The sequence below is a fragment of the Cherax quadricarinatus genome, chromosome 1, assembly GCF_038502225.1.
Source record: "Cherax quadricarinatus isolate ZL_2023a chromosome 1, ASM3850222v1, whole genome shotgun sequence".
Classification (NCBI taxonomy): Eukaryota; Metazoa; Arthropoda; class Malacostraca; order Decapoda; family Parastacidae; genus Cherax; species Cherax quadricarinatus.
Genome location: NC_091292.1, coordinates 15,178,352 through 15,197,948, shown reverse-complemented (window position 1 = coordinate 15,197,948; position 19,597 = coordinate 15,178,352). Strand labels below are relative to the sequence as shown.

Genomic DNA, 19,597 nt, shown 5'->3' with positions numbered 1-19,597 from the left:
ATAACTCAAAAAATTCAGACAGTGACTTATTTCCATGTGGGTTGGCGGGGTGGAGAGGAAGTTGGCAGGTAGTGTGGGTGGTGAGTGGTGTTATTTGTCATTGTGACACTATGCCGGTGACTCGGCATATTTACAAGTCCACCCCCACACAACAGAAGCTGTAGCAGTTCTGGGAAGTGTCCAGTGACTTTAAATGTGTATGTATGTGATAGAAACATAGTAATAAACAACATTTTTTATTGTTGGTTTGTGTAAACATGTTTTGTAAACAATATAATGACTGTGTGGTTATTGTGTAGCATACAACAAGCGAATATACATTCAATATACCTTATATTGGTCTCACAGGCCATAAAATTACTTGAATGAAGAAAGAAAGGAAGGAAGAAGTAAGGAAGGAAGGAAGGAGGGAAAGTAGGTAGATAGTAAGAGATGAGAGGAAGGAAGGAGGGAAGGTAGGTAGGAAGAGATGAGAAGAAGAAAAGAGGGAAGGTAGGATGGAAGGAAAGAAAGAAGGAAGGTAGGTTTGTGGGGAGGAAGGGATGTGTTGTGGAAGGCAGTGAGGGTTAGTGAGTGGTGGTATGATGCATCATTGTGACACAAGACACGCCAGTGACTCAGTATATTTACAAGTCCACCCTCACACAACTACAAGCTTTCAGAACCTCTTGTAATCAAATCAAATCAAAGTTTATTCTCTATAAGGATTACATTGCAGGGTTTACAGATTTTGGTTATTGTGTGGTTTACATGTAGTAAAATACTAATTACAGAGGGGGGCACTAGAACACCTAGCATGGCTAGGCATTTCGGGCAAACTTAGATTAATTCTTAACCCTAAATTATAACAAATTGTGGAGTAAGTTGACTAAATACTAAGTGGCTAAGTGACAAATACTAGTTTGTGAGTTTAGCAATGTGAATGCTTTTGTTTTGGCACAATACATAGTTTCTATATTGGAGTATCACAGGCAAACTTATGACTAGTTAGGAATCATTATTTTAAGATTAGGATACATATTTCTGTAGTTACAGGAACCTGTCCAGTGACTCTATATGTGTATATATATGATAGAAAAATAATAATAAACAACATTTTTTATTGTATTATACAATGAGTGAATATATACCAAATAGTCTTTATATTGGTCTCAGAGGCCATGAAAGTTACTTGAAAAAATAAAATATTAAAAAATAAAAGAAAAAAGTAGAAAAGAAACAAAAACTATTACCGGGTGACCGGCAGTCGGCAATGTTGCTGTATGTGGTTAAATTTCTGTCAACTTCACGCCTCCATATCTCCGTAAGTATTGATTGTAATTTTTTTTTTTTGGCCTATAATACTCACAAAAAAAAAAAAATATCATTTCATAAAAAATAATTCTTTTTTTTTCAAATATTTTTCGAAAAAAAAAGCCTGTCAACCCTGAAAGGGTTAAAACAAGAAAATATGACTAACAGAAATGGCACTTCTTGAACTACCCAGCTGATTAAATTAGGTGTTCCACTATATAGCGTCCTGGGTCCTGACGATGAGTGAGACGCATCCAACACCTGGGTATAGTATCTCTTATGGAGACATTTTGCTTGCCAGTGCTTATATAGACCCATTGAAAAGCAAGGGCACCCTGGGTGCTAAGAAGCACTTTGTGAACACTTGTGGTCCAAGATTATTCAGCCTGCTGCTAGCAGTTATTAGAAATATTGCCATAAGTGTAGATGTTATTAAGAGGAAACCAGATCACTACCTTTGGTAAGTACAGATCAACCAGGCTATGATGACTGTGTGGACCATCAAGCCACCAACTGCAACAGCCTGGTTCATCAGGCAATGAGCAAAGAAGCCTGACCACAGGCAGGGCTACAAGTGTAGGAAAACTGTCAAAACTAGTCACAGGTATATCACAGGAAGTAGACATACAGCAGTATTATTACAGTATTCACAAAGAAATATTGAGCCCATAAGGGTTATTCAGCACCAGCATTGTGGGTGACTGCATCAGTTAAAATATGTAATTCTGTGGAAGTACTAAATTTTTTTAAGCACACAAACTTCATTTTCAACCTTCTTCAGTGCCATGATGCTCTCATTCTGGTTGCCCTTTAATGCAAACTTTTTATGCCTTTTTAAGTGAACCTGACTTATAGCATCAACTGTGATTTCCTGTCATGTACATAAGCTCACATTTCCCTTACCTCATAGCAACACCTGTTTGCTATGCAAGCCTGAATGGTTCTGTTAATTTTTTTTTTATAAATAATTATATTAAAAATGAAATGTAAATTTTACACTAATAAAACTATTGGTGTTCCTTAATTTATATGGTTTTCATCTATGATCCTTAATCCAGAAATGGAAGCATTTGTTACTTCCATACAGTACAGTAGGGTCTCGCTTTACGGCATTTCACCTTACAGCGTTCCGCTCATACGGCAATTTCAAATTATGACCAAAACTTGCTATACGGCTCCTCGTCTTTCTAATACAGCGCGCCCCACCTGGTTTGTTTACATTCTCCGAGAGGACATCTCTCTATTATGTCTGGAAACTTTCCAAAATTTCAAGTGTTTTAAAGCTGTTGCATATTTTATGTGTACTCTGATAATTATGCTTGTGTGTATCTGTACCTAAATATACTTACACACTGTTCTGGCATGCAGGTACACATTAAAATCACTAAGAGTCTCTCTACTCTTTCTAGCAATGTCTTTTTTCTGGCAGTAGCCTGGAACCTAACCTGCCGTATAAGTGGGGCCCTAATGTACTTGCCTCTTGAAATGAACAAATATGCTACATTTTATTACACAGGTAAGCTTTCTGATATCCCACTTATGAAAATTTACATACTCTCTTTTTTCTTGTCAATTAAGGGCAGCAACAGTACGGCCTGCATCAAGACCTCGGGATTCTGAACCACAGTTAATCGATATCTTTGACCCAGAAGAATACGTGACTACAACAACAGCTACTAATATAAAGGTTCGCATTCCTTTTAGTAGTGTTAAACCACAGACTGTACATAGGGAAGAGCTTTGCCAGTTATATAATGAACTATATTAAGATAATATGTTCATCTACATTAAAATGTTTTTGCAGTCCTTGCATAGTTATTAAACACCTTGGTACATTCTTGTTTTGTTGCTTGTATTTACACGTTGTGTTTTTAAGGCAGAGCTTGCTATTTTATCAGTGAAATAATCATCTTTTTTACTAAGCAAGCTATTATTGCAGTAACTCTGAAAATCAGATTGGATATCATGAGATTAATATATTTCACTGGTTCTCAATAATAAATAAATTTAGGCTGACCTAAGATAGGGTGGGTGGGATTAAGATAAATTGCTATTTTTCCTTTAAGCCAAATTATTGTGCAAAATTAAAATATATACTACAGTATATATCATATTTTACATTATTATTAAATTTATGGGACAGCACTAAACTTGTAGGGAGGGAGTGGGTCATACAGCACCTGGGAAGGGTAATCCAATTTCATCTGAAGTGGAGTAGCTCCAATTTCTTGGATCAAGAGCTCTTCATTAACCTCAAGGCACATCCCCTTGAAGGGATGTTAATAATTCACAGAAATATACTTGTAACTGCTAATGCCTGAGAAATTTTTTGAAAATCTCTATTTTTAGGAAAGTTTGACCAGTTGTCCTATAAAAAGTATGAAGAATATAATTCATGATCTTCCCATTTTTATTTTCTACCAAGGTTACGGGTGTCACACTGTTACATTTTAATTCTTATTCATATTCATGCAAGTCTAATATTTTACTCAGTTACTAAAATGTATAATAGTCTTTCCTCACTTAAGAAGCATGGCATACACTGTGGTAAAGGCATTGGGAGGCTGCAAGCTCTGACAAATGTGCGGCTGAAAAATTTGTGCAGGAATTCAAGGAATTGAAGGATTCCTTCCCCACCAAGTGTTCAGTTGTGACAAAACAGGCCTCTTTTGGAAGAAAATGCCAAAGAGGACTTATATTATGCAGGAGGAAAAAGCACTGCCAGGACATAAGCCTATGAAAGACAGGCTTACTCTTTTGTTCTGTGGTAATTCTGGTGGGGATTTCAAAGTGAAGCCTTTACTGGTGTATCACTGAAAATCCCAGAGTGTTCAAGAAAAAACAATGTTGTCAAGAATAGATTATGTGTGATGTGGAAAGCTAATAATAAGGCATGGGTCACAAGGCACATTTTCAAAGTGGGTCAATGATGTGTTTGGCCCCAATGTGAAAAAATACCTCCTGGAAAAGAAATTGCCACTCAAGTGCCTCCGGGTACGACAGTGCTCCTGCTCATCCTCCAGACTTGGAAGACCAATTGTTTAGGGACTTCCGTTTTATAACAATGAAGTTCTTGCCTCCTAACACCACTCCTCTCATCCAGTCCATGGACCAGCAGGCCATTTCTAACTGCAAAAAACTCTACACAAAAGCAGTGTTTCAAAGGTGTTTTCAAGTGACCTCGGACATTGACTTGACCCTAAGAGAGTTCTGGAGGAATCACTTCAATATCCTCCATTGCATAAGCCTTATAGGTAAGGCTTGGCAGGGAGTGACTTCCAGGACTTTGAACTCTGCATGGAGAAAATTGTGGCCAGATTGTGTCCAAGAGAGGAATTTTGAAGGGTTTGGAGCTGACCCTGAGGACCCTATGCCTGTTGTGGAATGTATTGTAGCATTGGAGAAATCCATGGGGTTGGATGTGAATGGCGAGGATGTGGAAGAGTTTGTGGAGGACCACAGGGAAGAGCTAACAACTGAAGAGCTGCAAGACCTTCAACTGGAACAGCAACAGACTGCAGCTGAAGAAATTACTTCAGAGGAGGAGGAAGAGAGGGGGAAGAAGGTGCCTTCTTCAGTGATTAAGGACATGTGTGTGAAGTGGAATGAGTTGCAAAGTTTTGTTAAAAAGTATCACCCTGACCAAGCTGAAACAAGCCATATCTGCAACATTTTCAGTGACAAAACCTTGTCCCACTTCAGAGAAATCTTAGAGATGCCAGAAACAGACCTCTCTGGACAGATTTTTTGTGCGACAGGGGTCCAGTGACTCAAGCTGGTCCTAGTGCCATTAAAAGACAAAGAAGGGAAGTAACCCTGGATAAGGACTTGATGCCTGAGGTCTCTATGGAGGGAGATTCCCATTCCAAACAATAAATCCTCCCTGTCTTCCATAAGCCAACAAGAGTCTTTAATAAAGGTATGTAATAGTGATTTAACCCTTTGACTGTCGCGGCCGTATATATACGTCTTACGAGGTACCGTGTTTGACGTATATACAGTGGACCCTCGACCAACGATGGCATCGATTAACGATAAATCCGACTAGCGATACATTTTAACGCAAAATTTTTGCCTCGACTAGCGCTAAAAAACTCGACCAACACTATTCGTTCCGTCTGAGACGCGTCCACTTCTGGCCAGTGTTTACAAGCCAGCCAGCCACCGTGGTTGCTTCCAAGCATACAATCGGAACATTTCATATTATCACAGCCTTTTTAGTGATTGCACCTGCAAAATAAGTCACCATGGGCCCCAAGAAAGCTTCTAGTGCCAATCCTACAGCAAAAAGGGTGAGAATTACTATGGATATGAAGAAAGAGATCATTGCTAAGTATGAAAGTGGAGTGCATGTCTCCGAGCTGGCCAGGTTGTACACAAAACCCCAATCAACCATCGCTATTTTTGTGGCCAAGAAAACGGCAATCAAGGAAGCTGTTCTTGCCAAAGGTGCAACTATGTTTTCGAAACTGAGATCGCAAGTACTCGAAGATGTTGAGAGACTGTTATTGGTGTGGATAAATGTTAGCATATGAGAAGTTTTTACAAAGTAGAAGTGATGCAAGGAGGGAAGAGTATATGGAGAAAAAGAGAGAAGTTAAGAGAGTGGTGAAGCAATGTAAAAAGAGAGCAAATGAGAGAGTGGGTGAGATGTTATCAACAAATTTTGTTGAAAATAAGAAAAAGTTTTGGAGTGAGATTAACAAGTTAAGAAAGCCTAGAGAACAAATGGATTTGTCAGTTAAAAATAGGAGAGGAGAGTTATTAAATGGAGAGTTAGAGGTATTGGGAAGATGGAAGGAATATTTTGAGGAATTGTTAAATGTTGATGAAGATAGGGAAGCTGTGATTTCGTGTATAGGGCAAGGAGGAATAACATCTTGTAGGAGTGAGGAAGAGCCAGTTGTGAGTGTGGGGGAAGTTCGTGAGGCAGTAGGTAAAATGAAAGGGGGTAAGGCAGCCGGGATTGATGGGATAAAGATAGAAATGTTAAAAGCAGGTGGGGATATAGTTTTGGAGTGGTTGGTGCAATTATTTAATAAATGTATGGAAGAAGGTAAGGTACCTAGGGATTGGCAGAGAGCATGCATAGTTCCTTTGTATAAAGGCAAAGGGGATAAAAGAGAGTGCAAAAATTATAGGGGGATAAGTCTGTTGAGTGTACCTGGTAAAGTGTATGGTAGAGTTATAATTGAAAGAATTAAGAGTAAGACGGAGAATAGGATAGCAGATGAACAAGGAGGCTTTAGGAAAGGTAGGGGGTGTGTGGACCAGGTGTTTACAGTGAAACATATAAGTGAACAGTATTTAGATAAGGCTAAAGAGGTCTTTGTGGCATTTATGGATTTGGAAAAGGCGTATGACAGGGTGGATAGGGGGGCAATGTGGCAGATGTTGCAAGTGTATGGTGTAGGAGGTAGGTTACTGAAAGCAGTGAAGAGTTTTTACGAGGATAGTGAGGCTCAAGTTAGAGTATGTAGGAAAGAGGGAAATTTTTTCCCAGTAAAAGTAGGCCTTAGACAAGGATGTGTGATGTCACCGTGGTTGTTTAATATATTTATAGATGGGGTTGTAAGAGAAGTAAATGCGAGGGTCTTGGCAAGAGGCGTGGAGTTAAAAGATAAAGAATCACACACAAAGTGGGAGTTGTCACAGCTGCTCTTTGCTGATGACACTGTGCTCTTGGGAGATTCTGAAGAGAAGTTGCAGAGATTGGTGGATGAATTTGGTAGGGTGTGCAAAAGAAGAAAATTAAAGGTGAATACAGGAAAGAGTAAGGTTATGAGGATAACAAAAAGATTAGGTGATGAAAGATTGAATATCAGATTGGAGGGAGAGAGTATGGAGGAGGTGAACGTATTCAGATATTTGGGAGTGGACGTGTCAGCAGATGGGTCTATGAAAGATGAGGTGAATCATAGAATTGATGAGGGAAAAAGAGTGAGTGGTGCACTTAGGAGTCTGTGGAGACAAAGAACTTTGTCCTTGGAGGCAAAGAGGGGAATGTATGAGAGTATAGTTTTGAAAAACAGATAGCAGGAGATAGCATCTCTCAAGCAATCATATGTGAAAAGGCTAGGAAGTTGCATGATGATTTAATTAAAAAAAATGCCAGCAACTAGTGGTGATGTGAGTGAATTTAAGGCCAGCAAGGGTTGGTTTGAGAGATTTAAAGGGAAGGGAAGTAACCCCAGAAAAGGACTTGCAACCTCAAGTCCTAATGGAAGGGGATTCCCCTTCTGAACACTAAGACCATCAACACTCTCCCCTCCTCCCATCCCATCAATCATCACCAGATCTTCAATAAAGGTAAGTGTCATGTAACTGTGCATGTCTTCTTCAGTTTGTGTGTATTAAAATTAATATTTCATGTGGTAAAAACAATTTTTTTCATACTTTGGGGTGTCCTACACGGATTAATTTGATTTCCATTATTTCTTATGGGGAAAATTAACTTGACTAACGATAATTTTGACTAACGATGAGCTCTCAGGAACGGATTAATAGCATTAGCCGAGGGTCCACTGTATACTCATAAATTCTAGCGGCTTCAAATTAAGGAGAAAGCTGGTAGGCCAACATGTGAGAGAATGAGTCTGTGTGGTCAGTGTGCACCACATAAAAAAAATCCTGGAGCACGCAGTGCATAATGAGAAAAAAAAACTCCGACTGTTTTTTTAATTAAAATGCCGACTTTGTGGTCTATTTTCTTTTACTTTTACTAGCATTATTTGTAAATTGTTAGAGTGCCTGGTTAATGAGTGACTTGTGTAGTAGTACTTAGAAACCTGAAACTGTATCCCCCTAATCAGTTTAATTTCAGAAAGGCAGTTCTACCATTGATCTCTTACTTTGTTCCGGTACATATGTTCAGAACATTTTCATGGATAACCATTCATTTATTGTGAAAATGGTAAACAATACCAACAAGTAGATGAGTAAGACATATACAGCAATTGAGTATCTTCATTGCTGAAACATATTGCCTACACAGTAGGTTTTTTCAGTCATACACAGAGGAGATTAAACATGGAGACAGCAGACATAGTTTTGAAGTAAAGATGATGTGGATAGTTCAACTTTGAAAAGGTAATTTTTGAGGTGGTCAGTCCCTCAGCCTGGAGAAGAATTCAGACTATGGAGCTGAACTCATTCTCCTGGCTGAGGAACTGATCACCTCAAAAACTAATACACTGTATTAGAAGATTGATGGACTGATCACATCATCTACCTTAACTCGACTCACAAAATTGTAATGACACTATTGCAAACAAATCATAACACGGGAGGGGATAGAACCTGCGATCAGAGAGTCTCAAAACTCCAGACCGTCGCATTAGCCACTGGTCCAGCTAACCACAATAAGATTCATCCAACTAGGTATATTTCTACACCATAGGAAGATTAGCATAGGCACCACTGTGACCACAAATGCAAGTTTTTACCTAGTTGGATGAATCTTATTGTGGCTAGCTAGCCCCGTGGCTAACGCGACAGTCTGGAGTTTTGAGACTCTCTGATCGCAGGTTCTATCCCCGCCCGTAATATGTTCTTTTTTTTTTTTTCATCTACCTTGCCACTACTACTGCTGTATCCATATTTAACCACTACATGTTTATAGAGGGGCAACTGATATGTCAGATCATTATTTAGTTGTAGCTACAGTTAGAGTAAGAGGTAGATGGGAAAAGAGGAAGGTGGCAACAACAAGTAAGAGGGAGGTGAAAGTGTATAAACTAAGGGAGGAGGAAGTTCGGGCGAGATATAAGCGACTATTGGCAGAAAGGTGGGCTAGTGCAAAGATGAGTAGTGGAGGGGTTGAAGAGGGTTGGAATAGTTTTAAAAATGCAGTATTAGAATGTGGGGCAGAAGTTTGTGGTTATAGGAGGGTGGGGGCAGGAGGAAAGAGGAGTGATTGGTGGAATGATGAAGTAAAGGGTGTGATAAAAGAGAAAAAGGTAGCTTACGAGAGGTTTTTACAAAGCAGAAGTGTTATAAGAAGAGCAGAGTATATGGAGAGTAAAAGAAAGGTGAAGAGAGTGGTGAGAGAGTGCAAAAGGAGAGCAGATGAAAGAGTGGGAGAGGCACTGTCAAGAAATTTTAATGAAAATAAGAAAAAAATTTGGAGTGAGTTAAACAAGTTAAGAAAGCCTAGGGAAAGTATGGATTTGTCCGTTAAAAACAGAGTAGGGGAGTTAGTAGATGGGGAGAGGGAGGTATTAGGTAGATGGCGAGAATATTTTGAGGAACTTTTAAATGTTGAGGAAGAAAGGGAGGCGGTAATTTCATGCACTGGCCAGGGAGGTATACCATCTTTTAGGAGTGAAGAAGAGCAGAATGTAAGTGTGGTGGAGGTACGTGAGGCATTACGTAGAATGAAAGGGGGTAAAGCAGCTGGAACTGATGGGATCATGACAGAAATGTTAAAAGCAGGGGGGGATATAGTGTTGGAGTGGTTGGTACTTTTGTTTAATAAATGTATGAAAGAGGGGAAGGTACCTAGGGATTGGCGGAGAGCATGTATAGTCCCTTTATATAAAGGGAAAGGGGACAAAAGAGATTGTAAAAATTATAGAGGAATAAGTTTACTGAGTATACCAGGAAAAGTATACGGTAGAGTTATAATTGAAAGAATTAGAGGTAAGACAGAATGTAGAATTGCGGATGAGCAAGGAGGCTTCAGAGTGGGTAGGGGATGTGTAGATCAAGTGTTTACATTGAAGCATATATGTGAACAGTATTTAGATAAAGGTAGGGAAGTTTTTATTGCATTTATGGATTTAGAAAAGGCATATGATAGAGTGGATAGAGGAGCAATGTGGCAGATGTTGCAAGTTTATGGAATAGGTGGTAAGTTACTAAATGCTGTAAAGAGCTTTTATGAGGATAGTGAGGCTCAGGTTAGGGTGTGTAGAAGAGAGGGAGAATACTTCCCGGTAAAAGTAGGTCTTAGACAGGGATGTGTAATGTCACCATGGTTGTTTAATATATTTATAGATGGGGTTGTAAAGGAAGTAAATGCTAGGGTGTTCGGGAGAGGGGTGGGATTAAATTATGGGGAATCAAATTCAAAATGGGAATTGACACAGTTACTTTTTGCTGATGATACTGTGCTTATGGGAGATTCTAAAGAAAAATTGCAAAGGTTAGTGGATGAGTTTGAGAATGTGTGTAAAGGTAGAAAGTTGAAAGTGAACATAGAAAAGAGTAAGGTGATGAGGGTATCAAATGATTTAGATAAAGAAAAAATGGATATCAAATTGGGGAGGAGGAGTATGGAAGAAGTGAATGTTCTCAGATACTTGGGAGTTGACGTGTCGGCGGATGGATTTATGAAGGATGAGGTTAATCATAGAATTGATGAGGGAAAAAAGGTGAGTGGTGCGTTGAGGTATATGTGGAGTCAAAAAACGTTATCTATGGAGGCAAAGAAGGGAATGTATGAAAGTATAGTAGTACCAACACTCTTATATGGATGTGAAGCTTGGGTGGTAAATGCAGCAGCGAGGAGACGGTTGGAGGCAGTGGAGATGGCCTGTCTAAGGGCAATGTGTGGTGTAAATATTATGCAGAAAATTCGGAGTGTGGAAATTAGGAGAAGGTGTGGAGTTAATAAAAGCATTAGTCAGAGGGCAGAAGAGGGGTTGTTGAGGTGGTTTGGTCATTTAGAGAGAATGGATCAAAGTAGAATGACATGGAAAGCATATAAATCTATAGGGGAAGGAAAGAGGGGTAGGGGTCGTCCTCGAAAGGGTTGGAAAGAGGGGGTAAAGGAGGTTTTGTGGGCGAGGGGCTTCGACTTCCAGCAAGCGTGCATGAGCGTGTTAGATAGGAGTGAATGGAGACGAATGATACTTGGGACCTGATGATCTGTTGGAGTGTGAGCAGGGTAATATTTAGTGAAGGGATTCAGGGAAACCTGTTATTTTCATATAGTCGGACTTGAGTCCTGGAAATGGGAAGTACAATGCCTGCACTTTAAAGGAGGGGTTTGGGATATTGGCAGTTTGGAGGGATATGTTGTGTATCTTTATACGTATATGCTTCTAAACTGTTGTATTCTGAGCACCTCTGCAAAAGCAGTGATAATGTGAGTGTGGTGAAAGTGTTGAATGATGATGAAAGTATTTTCTTTTTGGGGATTTTCTTTCTTTTTTGGGTCACCCTGCCTCGGTGGGAGATGACCGACTTGTTGAAAAAGAAAAAAAAAAAAAAAAAAGTGCTAAACCCACAAGGGTCATACAGCAATTTGTCAGAAGACACCTACTGTGTAGGCAGAACATTTCAATAATAAAGATACCCAACTGTTGCACATGTGTCTTCCTCATTCAGTTATTGAGTTTTTTTTTTTTTTATCTAGAAAAAAGCTATAACACTACCTCTCCTTGTATTTAACTTGAACCCATTCCTTAGGCCTATGATACACCCTACTATTCTTCCTCAAAAATCCTTTAAGAGACACTTAAGTGTTCGGGTAAATAACAGCTTTTTTCCTTGATTTTGTATAAGCAGATGTGTCACAAGGCTATCCTCATAACTATTAATGTTCTTCCCATAAGTATCTGGTCTTTCTTTTATACTGCTAATTTTGCTATCACTTGCACCTGCCATTACTTCAATATTCTATCAAGTTGTCCTTTAATCTGGTGTACTTCACATGGTTTCAACTTTTCTGTTGTGATTGACTTGAAAACCGTCACATGCTGCCCATCCTCCAGTATTTTATGCCTGTATTGGTGCCCTCTTCTAGTGTATGATAGAGTTAAATTACTTGACTTTTACTTTGTCTAAAGTCCTGGAAGCTTCACATCACCTCCCTTAAAACTACTTGTTTTAGTTAGGGTGAATGTAACCAATTGCACCAACTATGGCTTTACACTTTTATGAGCCCCTAACTCCACTGCCCTGTACAGGTGAGAGCTGTATAACCTGCCAAGGTTTAGTGCATTTTTTCTTTTAAATCATCTTTGGAGACAGTTTCTGGCTATAAAGGGATCATATTTTATCAAGTTAATTGCAAGTTGATTTGCCCATTACATCCCACATATTTCCTGTTAAATAACTGCTAAATCCATAATAATTTTTAAAAAGAATGCTCTATGCATTTTATTTCTCTTATGTTAAGTAGGTACAAAGGTGTACCACCAACTATAATGCCTGAAGAAAAGATATGGTTACAGTGCAAATTTTCATTGTGGCAATGTTTAGGTATGTATAGAGCTTTATCAGATAAATTCAAATGATATAAGAACACCCATATATAGTTGCATCTATAGGTGCTTTTTTTATAAATTTGCATTGACATGATAAATATATCTACACAAAAAACATTGTCACAATAAAAGCTTGCTCTGCACCTTTGATGTAAAACATTTAATGCACTGTAATTCAATAAGCTTCAATTCTTAACCTTTTGATTAGATTAATGATTAAAAATGAACATGGGGAATAAATGGAAATTAAGCATAAAATATTAATTTTTAATTACTTTTCTAGTACAGAAAAGCACTGAGCATCCACAGTGTTGTTATATGTGTGGGCTTTAACAGATATTTCATATATCTCTAAATGATTATACATTTGCATACATTTTATATTAGGCATTTTTGATGAGCATAACTATATGGAATCACAAGCAAAACCAAGGTTTGTATTATAATTACTACAGTGTGATTTTTGAAGTACTTTTAACAAAATCATCTTTAGAGACAGTTTCTGGCTATAAAGGGACCATATATTTGCCACCACTAAAATTGTTTTATCACTACTGTTTAGTAGATGTGGAGACCTGCCTTTCACTGAAGACCATTGCAGAAACCTAAACAAAAACCAGTGGCAGCCTTTCTAACCAAATGGGAGTAGTAGTAGTTGTGGCACGTAACCAAACAGGAATATATTATTTGATTAATAAGTATGCTACCAGTATTTTAATACAGTATAAAATTAAAACAAGTTAACTGTTAACAGTTTGTATAAAGCCACATACAGGGTAAAGATAAATTTGGATCATTAATGACACAGTTATTAAATACTTTCTTTTTAACAATTGCATATTTTAATGAACTTGTATTATACACTCATATAAATTCTCAAAATATATAATCTTGTACATTTATCTTAGTCATTGCACATTCTGGCAGACACAACTTTAAATTATTGGTTAAAGGAAACCCATAAAGTAAAAATGCAAACTAAATAAGGTGACCTATACTGTAACAACTGTTCCACAAAATATAAATCATGTTATGCTCATAGATATATGAAAAAGAAGAATCTGAATAAGTAATCAATACATATCTATGAGGAATCTTTGGTAGTTAATGGAAAGGATAACCATGGGATAATGTGAATTTATTAGGCACTTGTTCCCTCTATTCTAGTAAAATTTAAAACTGGTAGAGAATTCCTACATAAAATAAAAGCCTAAGTGTGTTCCCTTCACCAAAACACACTATCACTTAGGAAATTATACATATATATATATATAGATATATATATATATATATATATATATATATATATATATATATAATATATATATATAATATATATATATAATATATATATAATATTATATAATATATATATTATATACATATACATATATATAATATATATATAGGGGGTGGTAGGAGAAAATTCTCAAACAGCTTCAGGGAAAACCTTGAGTTTTCCCTGAAGCAAGTTTATTCTTTTGTCTGAGGATGAGGGTCCCCATGACAGTTCTAGAGGTGGTACCTCCCTATATTTTTTATATATATATATATATATATATATATATATTTATATATATATATATATATATATATATATATATATATATATATATATATATATATATATATATATATATATATATATTATTAAAAAGCATTGGTCCACTTTTATGATTTGGAAGACATTAAGGTTATTTATGTACAAAATGTATACAATGAGTCAAATATATACAGTCTCATATACAGTATTTAGACATAAAATCACTAGATAACATTCCACATGGTTGCACCTACAACAAAGCATTCTTCAAAGCCCTGGTGAAACAAATATATACACTACCCTAAAAAATTCTGCTCAACTTTAGTTACTTAAATGTATTATGTCCATCATATTACTCTATAAAACACATATCTGCTGTATTTATATTTTTCTACTGCTACTGTATGTGTGTTGCAGAGTACCAAAGCTTATACATCCTCAGTAAATACTAAAACTTAAAAATAGGGCACAAAAATAAAGTAGCCAAAACCAGGAAATAACATCAAATTTTTTGTGTATGTGTTTTTGCATATTAAATTTGATTAGCAAGTTCCAGAACCAGTTCCACTGAATGAATTCTAGACCTGCAAGTGAAGTGCAGAATCTGAATATGTGCCCGGCATCATGGAACTCTGCTCCTCAAAGGATATTTCATTGTTTTTTCTATTGCTGTGCATTATTATATTTGGGCCATTCATTGCACTTATTTCTATGGACTCGGGTGTAAAACTAATTTATTCCACCAGGTCAAATATTATTACGGTGGAACCTCGGTTTTCGTTTGCCCTGGTTTTCGTCGAATTCGGTTTTCAATGACTTTTTGTCAAAATATTGTCCCAGTTTTCATTCATCACCTCAGTTTTCGTCCGCTGTACTGAACGTGTCTGTCTGCCCGTGCCCACACAAAGCATCCCATGCACGCATTCTGAGTCAGTCTGGCTTTGTTTCTCATCATGTGAACAATACCCTGCGCATTCGTAAGAAACACTACATAATCCATTGTTTTTTGTGCTTGTTTATTGAGTGCGACTGCTAAATAAGCCATCACGGGGCCAAAGAAAGTTCCAAGTAATGGTAATGGTAAGAAACACGATACAATTCAGTGGTGGTAGGAGGTATTGATAGTGGTAGTGGTTGTGATGGTGGTAGAGGGTAGTAGAGAGTGGTAGTGATTGTGGTACAAGGTGGTAGTGGTTGTGATGGTGGTAGAGATAACCTCTCCTCTCTCTCTCTCCCCTCCTCGCCATCTTCCATACACCAAGTCTTCAATAAAGGAAAAAGTGATTTAAATGTTCATTTATTTCTTTCATTAGTGCTTTATATTTATTTCTCATTGTTTTGTGTATGTAAAACTATAGTTATTCTCAGCTCTGAGGAGCTGGATGAGATTTTTGCATTATAATCAGTGACAAACACATAATATGTACTAGACATGTATCTCTCACACCTCGTGTACTGTATGTGTCATCTTTGTATCAGCAGTGTATCGCTTAAATCTTCTGTACAATATTATGTAATAAAATATACCTCTGCCTGGGACTACACCTGTGCTGCCACATTGGCAGACACCTACTTGCCATACTCCATAGCTGAAGGGGGTGGAGCTGCCAGCCAAAGGGAAACCCAGAAGATCCGCAAATATGAAGACCTTTCCCCTTGCTATAACTTCATCCCAATAGGGTCGGAGACCCTTGGAGCATGGGGCAAATGTGCTCTATAGTTCCTCAAAGAGCTGGGTGAAAAGCTCATCATAGAAACCAAGGACCACAGGGCAACCAGCTTCCTCTTTCAGAGACTCGGTGTTGCGATCCAGAGAGGAAATGCCTGCAGCATTTTGGGGACACGGCCCACCGCCGGGGAGCTCGACAAAGTATTCGAGATGTAGCTCTGAGTTATCTAGGTTGCTTTACTTTCTATTGTATTTTTGTGAATGTTTTGTCCTCTATAAAATGTATTTATTAATATTTTTGGGTGTCCTGAACGGATTAATTGGGTTTACATTATTTCTTATGGGAAATATTGCTTCAGTTTTTGTCAGACTCTCTGGAACGAATTAAAGACAAAAACCAAGGTTACACTGTATTATAATAGACCCTTTCACTGTCACAGCTCTACATTATTGAAGCCAGTGTCATGTACATAGATCTGTGTATGTCTTAATCATAGTGCCCTCAGATGCCTGATTGGTAAATTTTGGCCTAGACATGAGAGAATGGGTGTGTTGGGTGGGTATATAGCATATAAAAAGAAAAAAATCCTGCCCCCATGCAGTGCATGATGGGAACAGCTGACCTCTGACCTTATGCTTTGGTTAAAATAGCAGCTTTTGATAAGTTTTCTAAGGTGGTTTTATAGTGCCATGGAGATGATTTTGGTCAGTTTTAGACAGGAAGTAGCCTGAAATTAGCAGGTGTTCAATTTTGGGGATTTTTGTGATAAAAAGTAAACCCCCTCCAGCCTGTTTTATGGGTTTGTACCCTGTGCTGTATGACCCTGGTGTGTAGTGCTTAGTTATGATTTTAATAATAATATGGGTTTCTACCTGATCTGTTTAATTTTTTGAAAGGCTTAAACCATGATGAATCACTATTGGTTATATTTTATTGGCAGAGAAATAGAGTAAAACATCAGTTTATGTAGATTCAAAATGGAGGGAAACTGTTATATGTATAGGAGAGGTCTAGGGACATGATAAATTTGAACTGAGCTTTATGTAAAATTTACCAAATTATCAATGTTTGGGCACTGTATAGGGTAGCTCTAATAGTTGAATGGGCAGTTTCTCATGCTTAATTGATAGAACAGATGTCATACTAGCAAAATAACCAGGAATTGTCTATGAGCACTGGAATTTTCCTGTTATTATTATAATCAAGGGGGGAAGCACTAAACCCATAGGATTATACAGCACCTGTGGGAGGATGTGGAAGGTATTCAGGTTTAATTCAGGGAACTGTAGCCAAGATCAAATTCCCTAGATCAAGAGCCCCTCCAGTATCAAGGAACCTTCCTTGAGGGGAGGAATTTCCCTAAAATTGGCCTCTAAGTGAATTATCAGTTGAGTAAAGTACTCCCTGACCCCCAACTTCACGTCTGTGTAATTTCTTATGTTTTCCATAACTAAAAATTTTTGTGTCATCACCTTGAAAAAGATTCCCTACCATTTAGTTTTTTCTTAAACTGTGACACTAACAGGACTTAGTTTCAGGGTTTGCAACAGTGAAGAAGTTAAAAAAAAAAATTATTTTATGAAATATATTGGTCTTATGCACCAAAAAATAAAATGTGTTGTATGTCATGAAAAAAAACTGGCACTCTCCTGCCTCCTCAATAGCAGTGAAATATTTTGAGATACCCTTGGAGGATAAGTCTCAATGTATGTTTATTTATACTAATCAGCTATCTCTAAAGATTACTATTAAATTTTTAAGAAACATACAAAACAAATGAGATAAGGTTATAGAAGTTTGAAGTAACAGAAGTTGCCAAAACCATAAACTTGTAACAATACCTATTACTTTTTCACAAACAGGAACATTGTATTGTACAAAACTAATTGACAAGAGCAAAGAAATTCATAGGAAATATCTAAACCATATTACTCTTTACAGATAATTCCAGAGGTAGCAGTGCTGTCTTTAAAGAAAATTGCTTAATTTTTTTTATTGGAGATCAAAATTTTAGTGTAATTAAATTGAAATGTATCTTGACCATTATAAATATGTACTATTACTGGCATAATTTTCTATATTCTAGTAATAGGTATTTTCTGAATATTTTCAGTTATACAATGATAAGCACTTATTCAAAACTTTTCCAACACTATTTTACCCTAATTAGGTGATTTAATACCCAAGGTATAAAAAAAAAAATCTTAAATTATCACATAATGTAAATACTATGTTTACATTTTTAATCTTGACTGAAAGAGTAATACTTATAAAATACTTAATAAATGATTGCACATAAAAAGGATACAGCTTATGCCTAAATTCTAATAAAAATGGCAGATCAACACTAGTGGCAGTCAACCTAGGATAACATTAATTCCCTAATACAGCTGACTAATACCTACTCATAAGCATTTGTGGGTAGGCTACAATCTGATCAGATGAGGTCTTGATGAGTTGTGGCTGCTGGTCTGCAACTAAATGCTTAACCCTTTCACTGTCTCATACATAGATCTACATCACTGATACCAGTGTCACTCATATAGATCTAGGTTTTAAGCAGTGCTCCCTTAAATATGCTGCAAGTGGTAAATTTTGGCCCAGGTATGAGAAAGTGAATATATGGAGTGTGTGCACAGTATTAAAAAATATCCAGTCCCACACAGTGCATGATGGAGTGGCCTAAGCCATGACCAGTCATTTTATTAATCTGAGATGGGGGATGTGATTAACGAACAGCAGAAAGGTTGTTTTAGTGGCTAAAATGCCTACAGTGTAAAATTATTTTGGACTTTTAAAATCGGATTTTTTTCCTCATGAAAAACTGGCCAAATTACAGATTTGTGCACATAGGATAGTTCTGGTGGTTGAACGAGTGGTTCCTTGTGCTCAATCAACAGAATGGCAGGCATATTAGCAAAATAGCTAGGAATTGTCAAAATGAGCATTAAAATTGGATTCTGTGGGTGAAATTGCCGATGCATAAATTGCCCAGACTTTACACTTGTATAATTCCATAAATTTTCCATCAGGTTTCACACTTTTGCAACCTTCAAAAAAGATTCTTTACCATTTCAGTTTTTTTTTTTAAATCTGCAACATTGTCAGCACTTAATTTCGGGGGTCACAACAGTGAAAGGGTTAAGTAATGAGGAATGGTTTCAAATTTTAAACAGCTAGTTAAGTACACTTAACTGATATGGAAGAGCAAATTAAAATATTTGCACTTAATTCATGGATAACTTATTTTGCTTCAATTGATAGTAAAAGTTACTTAGAAGTAACAGGTTTACACTTTCAATGTTAAAGTTGAAAGTGTAAAGTTTAAAAGCCTCTAACCATCTACAGCAGTTATATTAGATTGGTTCCTTCTTTCATTGCTTGCCTACTTGTCCTCATAGTGAATGCATAAGTATTTAAACAGCATGAATTTGTTAAGAAGCATTCTCCCTATCCTGTTTTTAGAAGCCATAAATTAACAAACAGGATACAGTAGGGCCTCACTTATATGGCAGGGTAGGTTCCAGGCTACCGCTGAAGAGCGAACATCGCCGGAAAGCAGAATGCCATTTTTTCCATTTATAAATGCATATAAATGCCAGATAACAAGCTTACACTAACATATATTAATTAGCAATAGAACTAAGTAAAATACACACACAGTACACTCATTGCTTACCTTAAATTATTTGTAGTCTTAATGTACAGTGAGAGGTGAGTAAACGTGGTAAAACAGAAAAACGAGAGAGAACGAGTAAATGAGAGAGGAGAGACACACGGAGAATGTAAACAGACGAACGCATCTGGTTTTGGTTCATACACGTTCATCTACACCTAACATCTCATATTTATGTTAATTTATTCTACTGTGAGGTGTA

General features: G+C 37.1%; 1 protein-coding gene across 15 annotated transcripts in view; it reads left to right on the top strand.

Moving 5' to 3' along the window:
- LOC128686995 (uncharacterized) overlaps window positions 1-19,597 on the top strand; it is an 85,256-nt gene that overhangs the window by 58,507 nt on the left and 7,152 nt on the right. For 12 of the 15 annotated variants that reach the window (XM_053774406.2, XM_053774379.2, XM_053774368.2 and 9 more), the window contains one exon: window positions 2,872-3,113. In XM_053774406.2, coding sequence (XP_053630381.1) covers window positions 2,872-3,061 — 190 coding nt within the window. In that variant the 3' untranslated portion in view covers window positions 3,062-3,113. Of the gene's footprint in view, window positions 1-2,871; window positions 3,115-19,597 lie in introns of those variants that run through there. The other 3 variants (XM_070097428.1, XM_070097390.1, XM_053774428.2) reach the window with 2 other exon arrangements.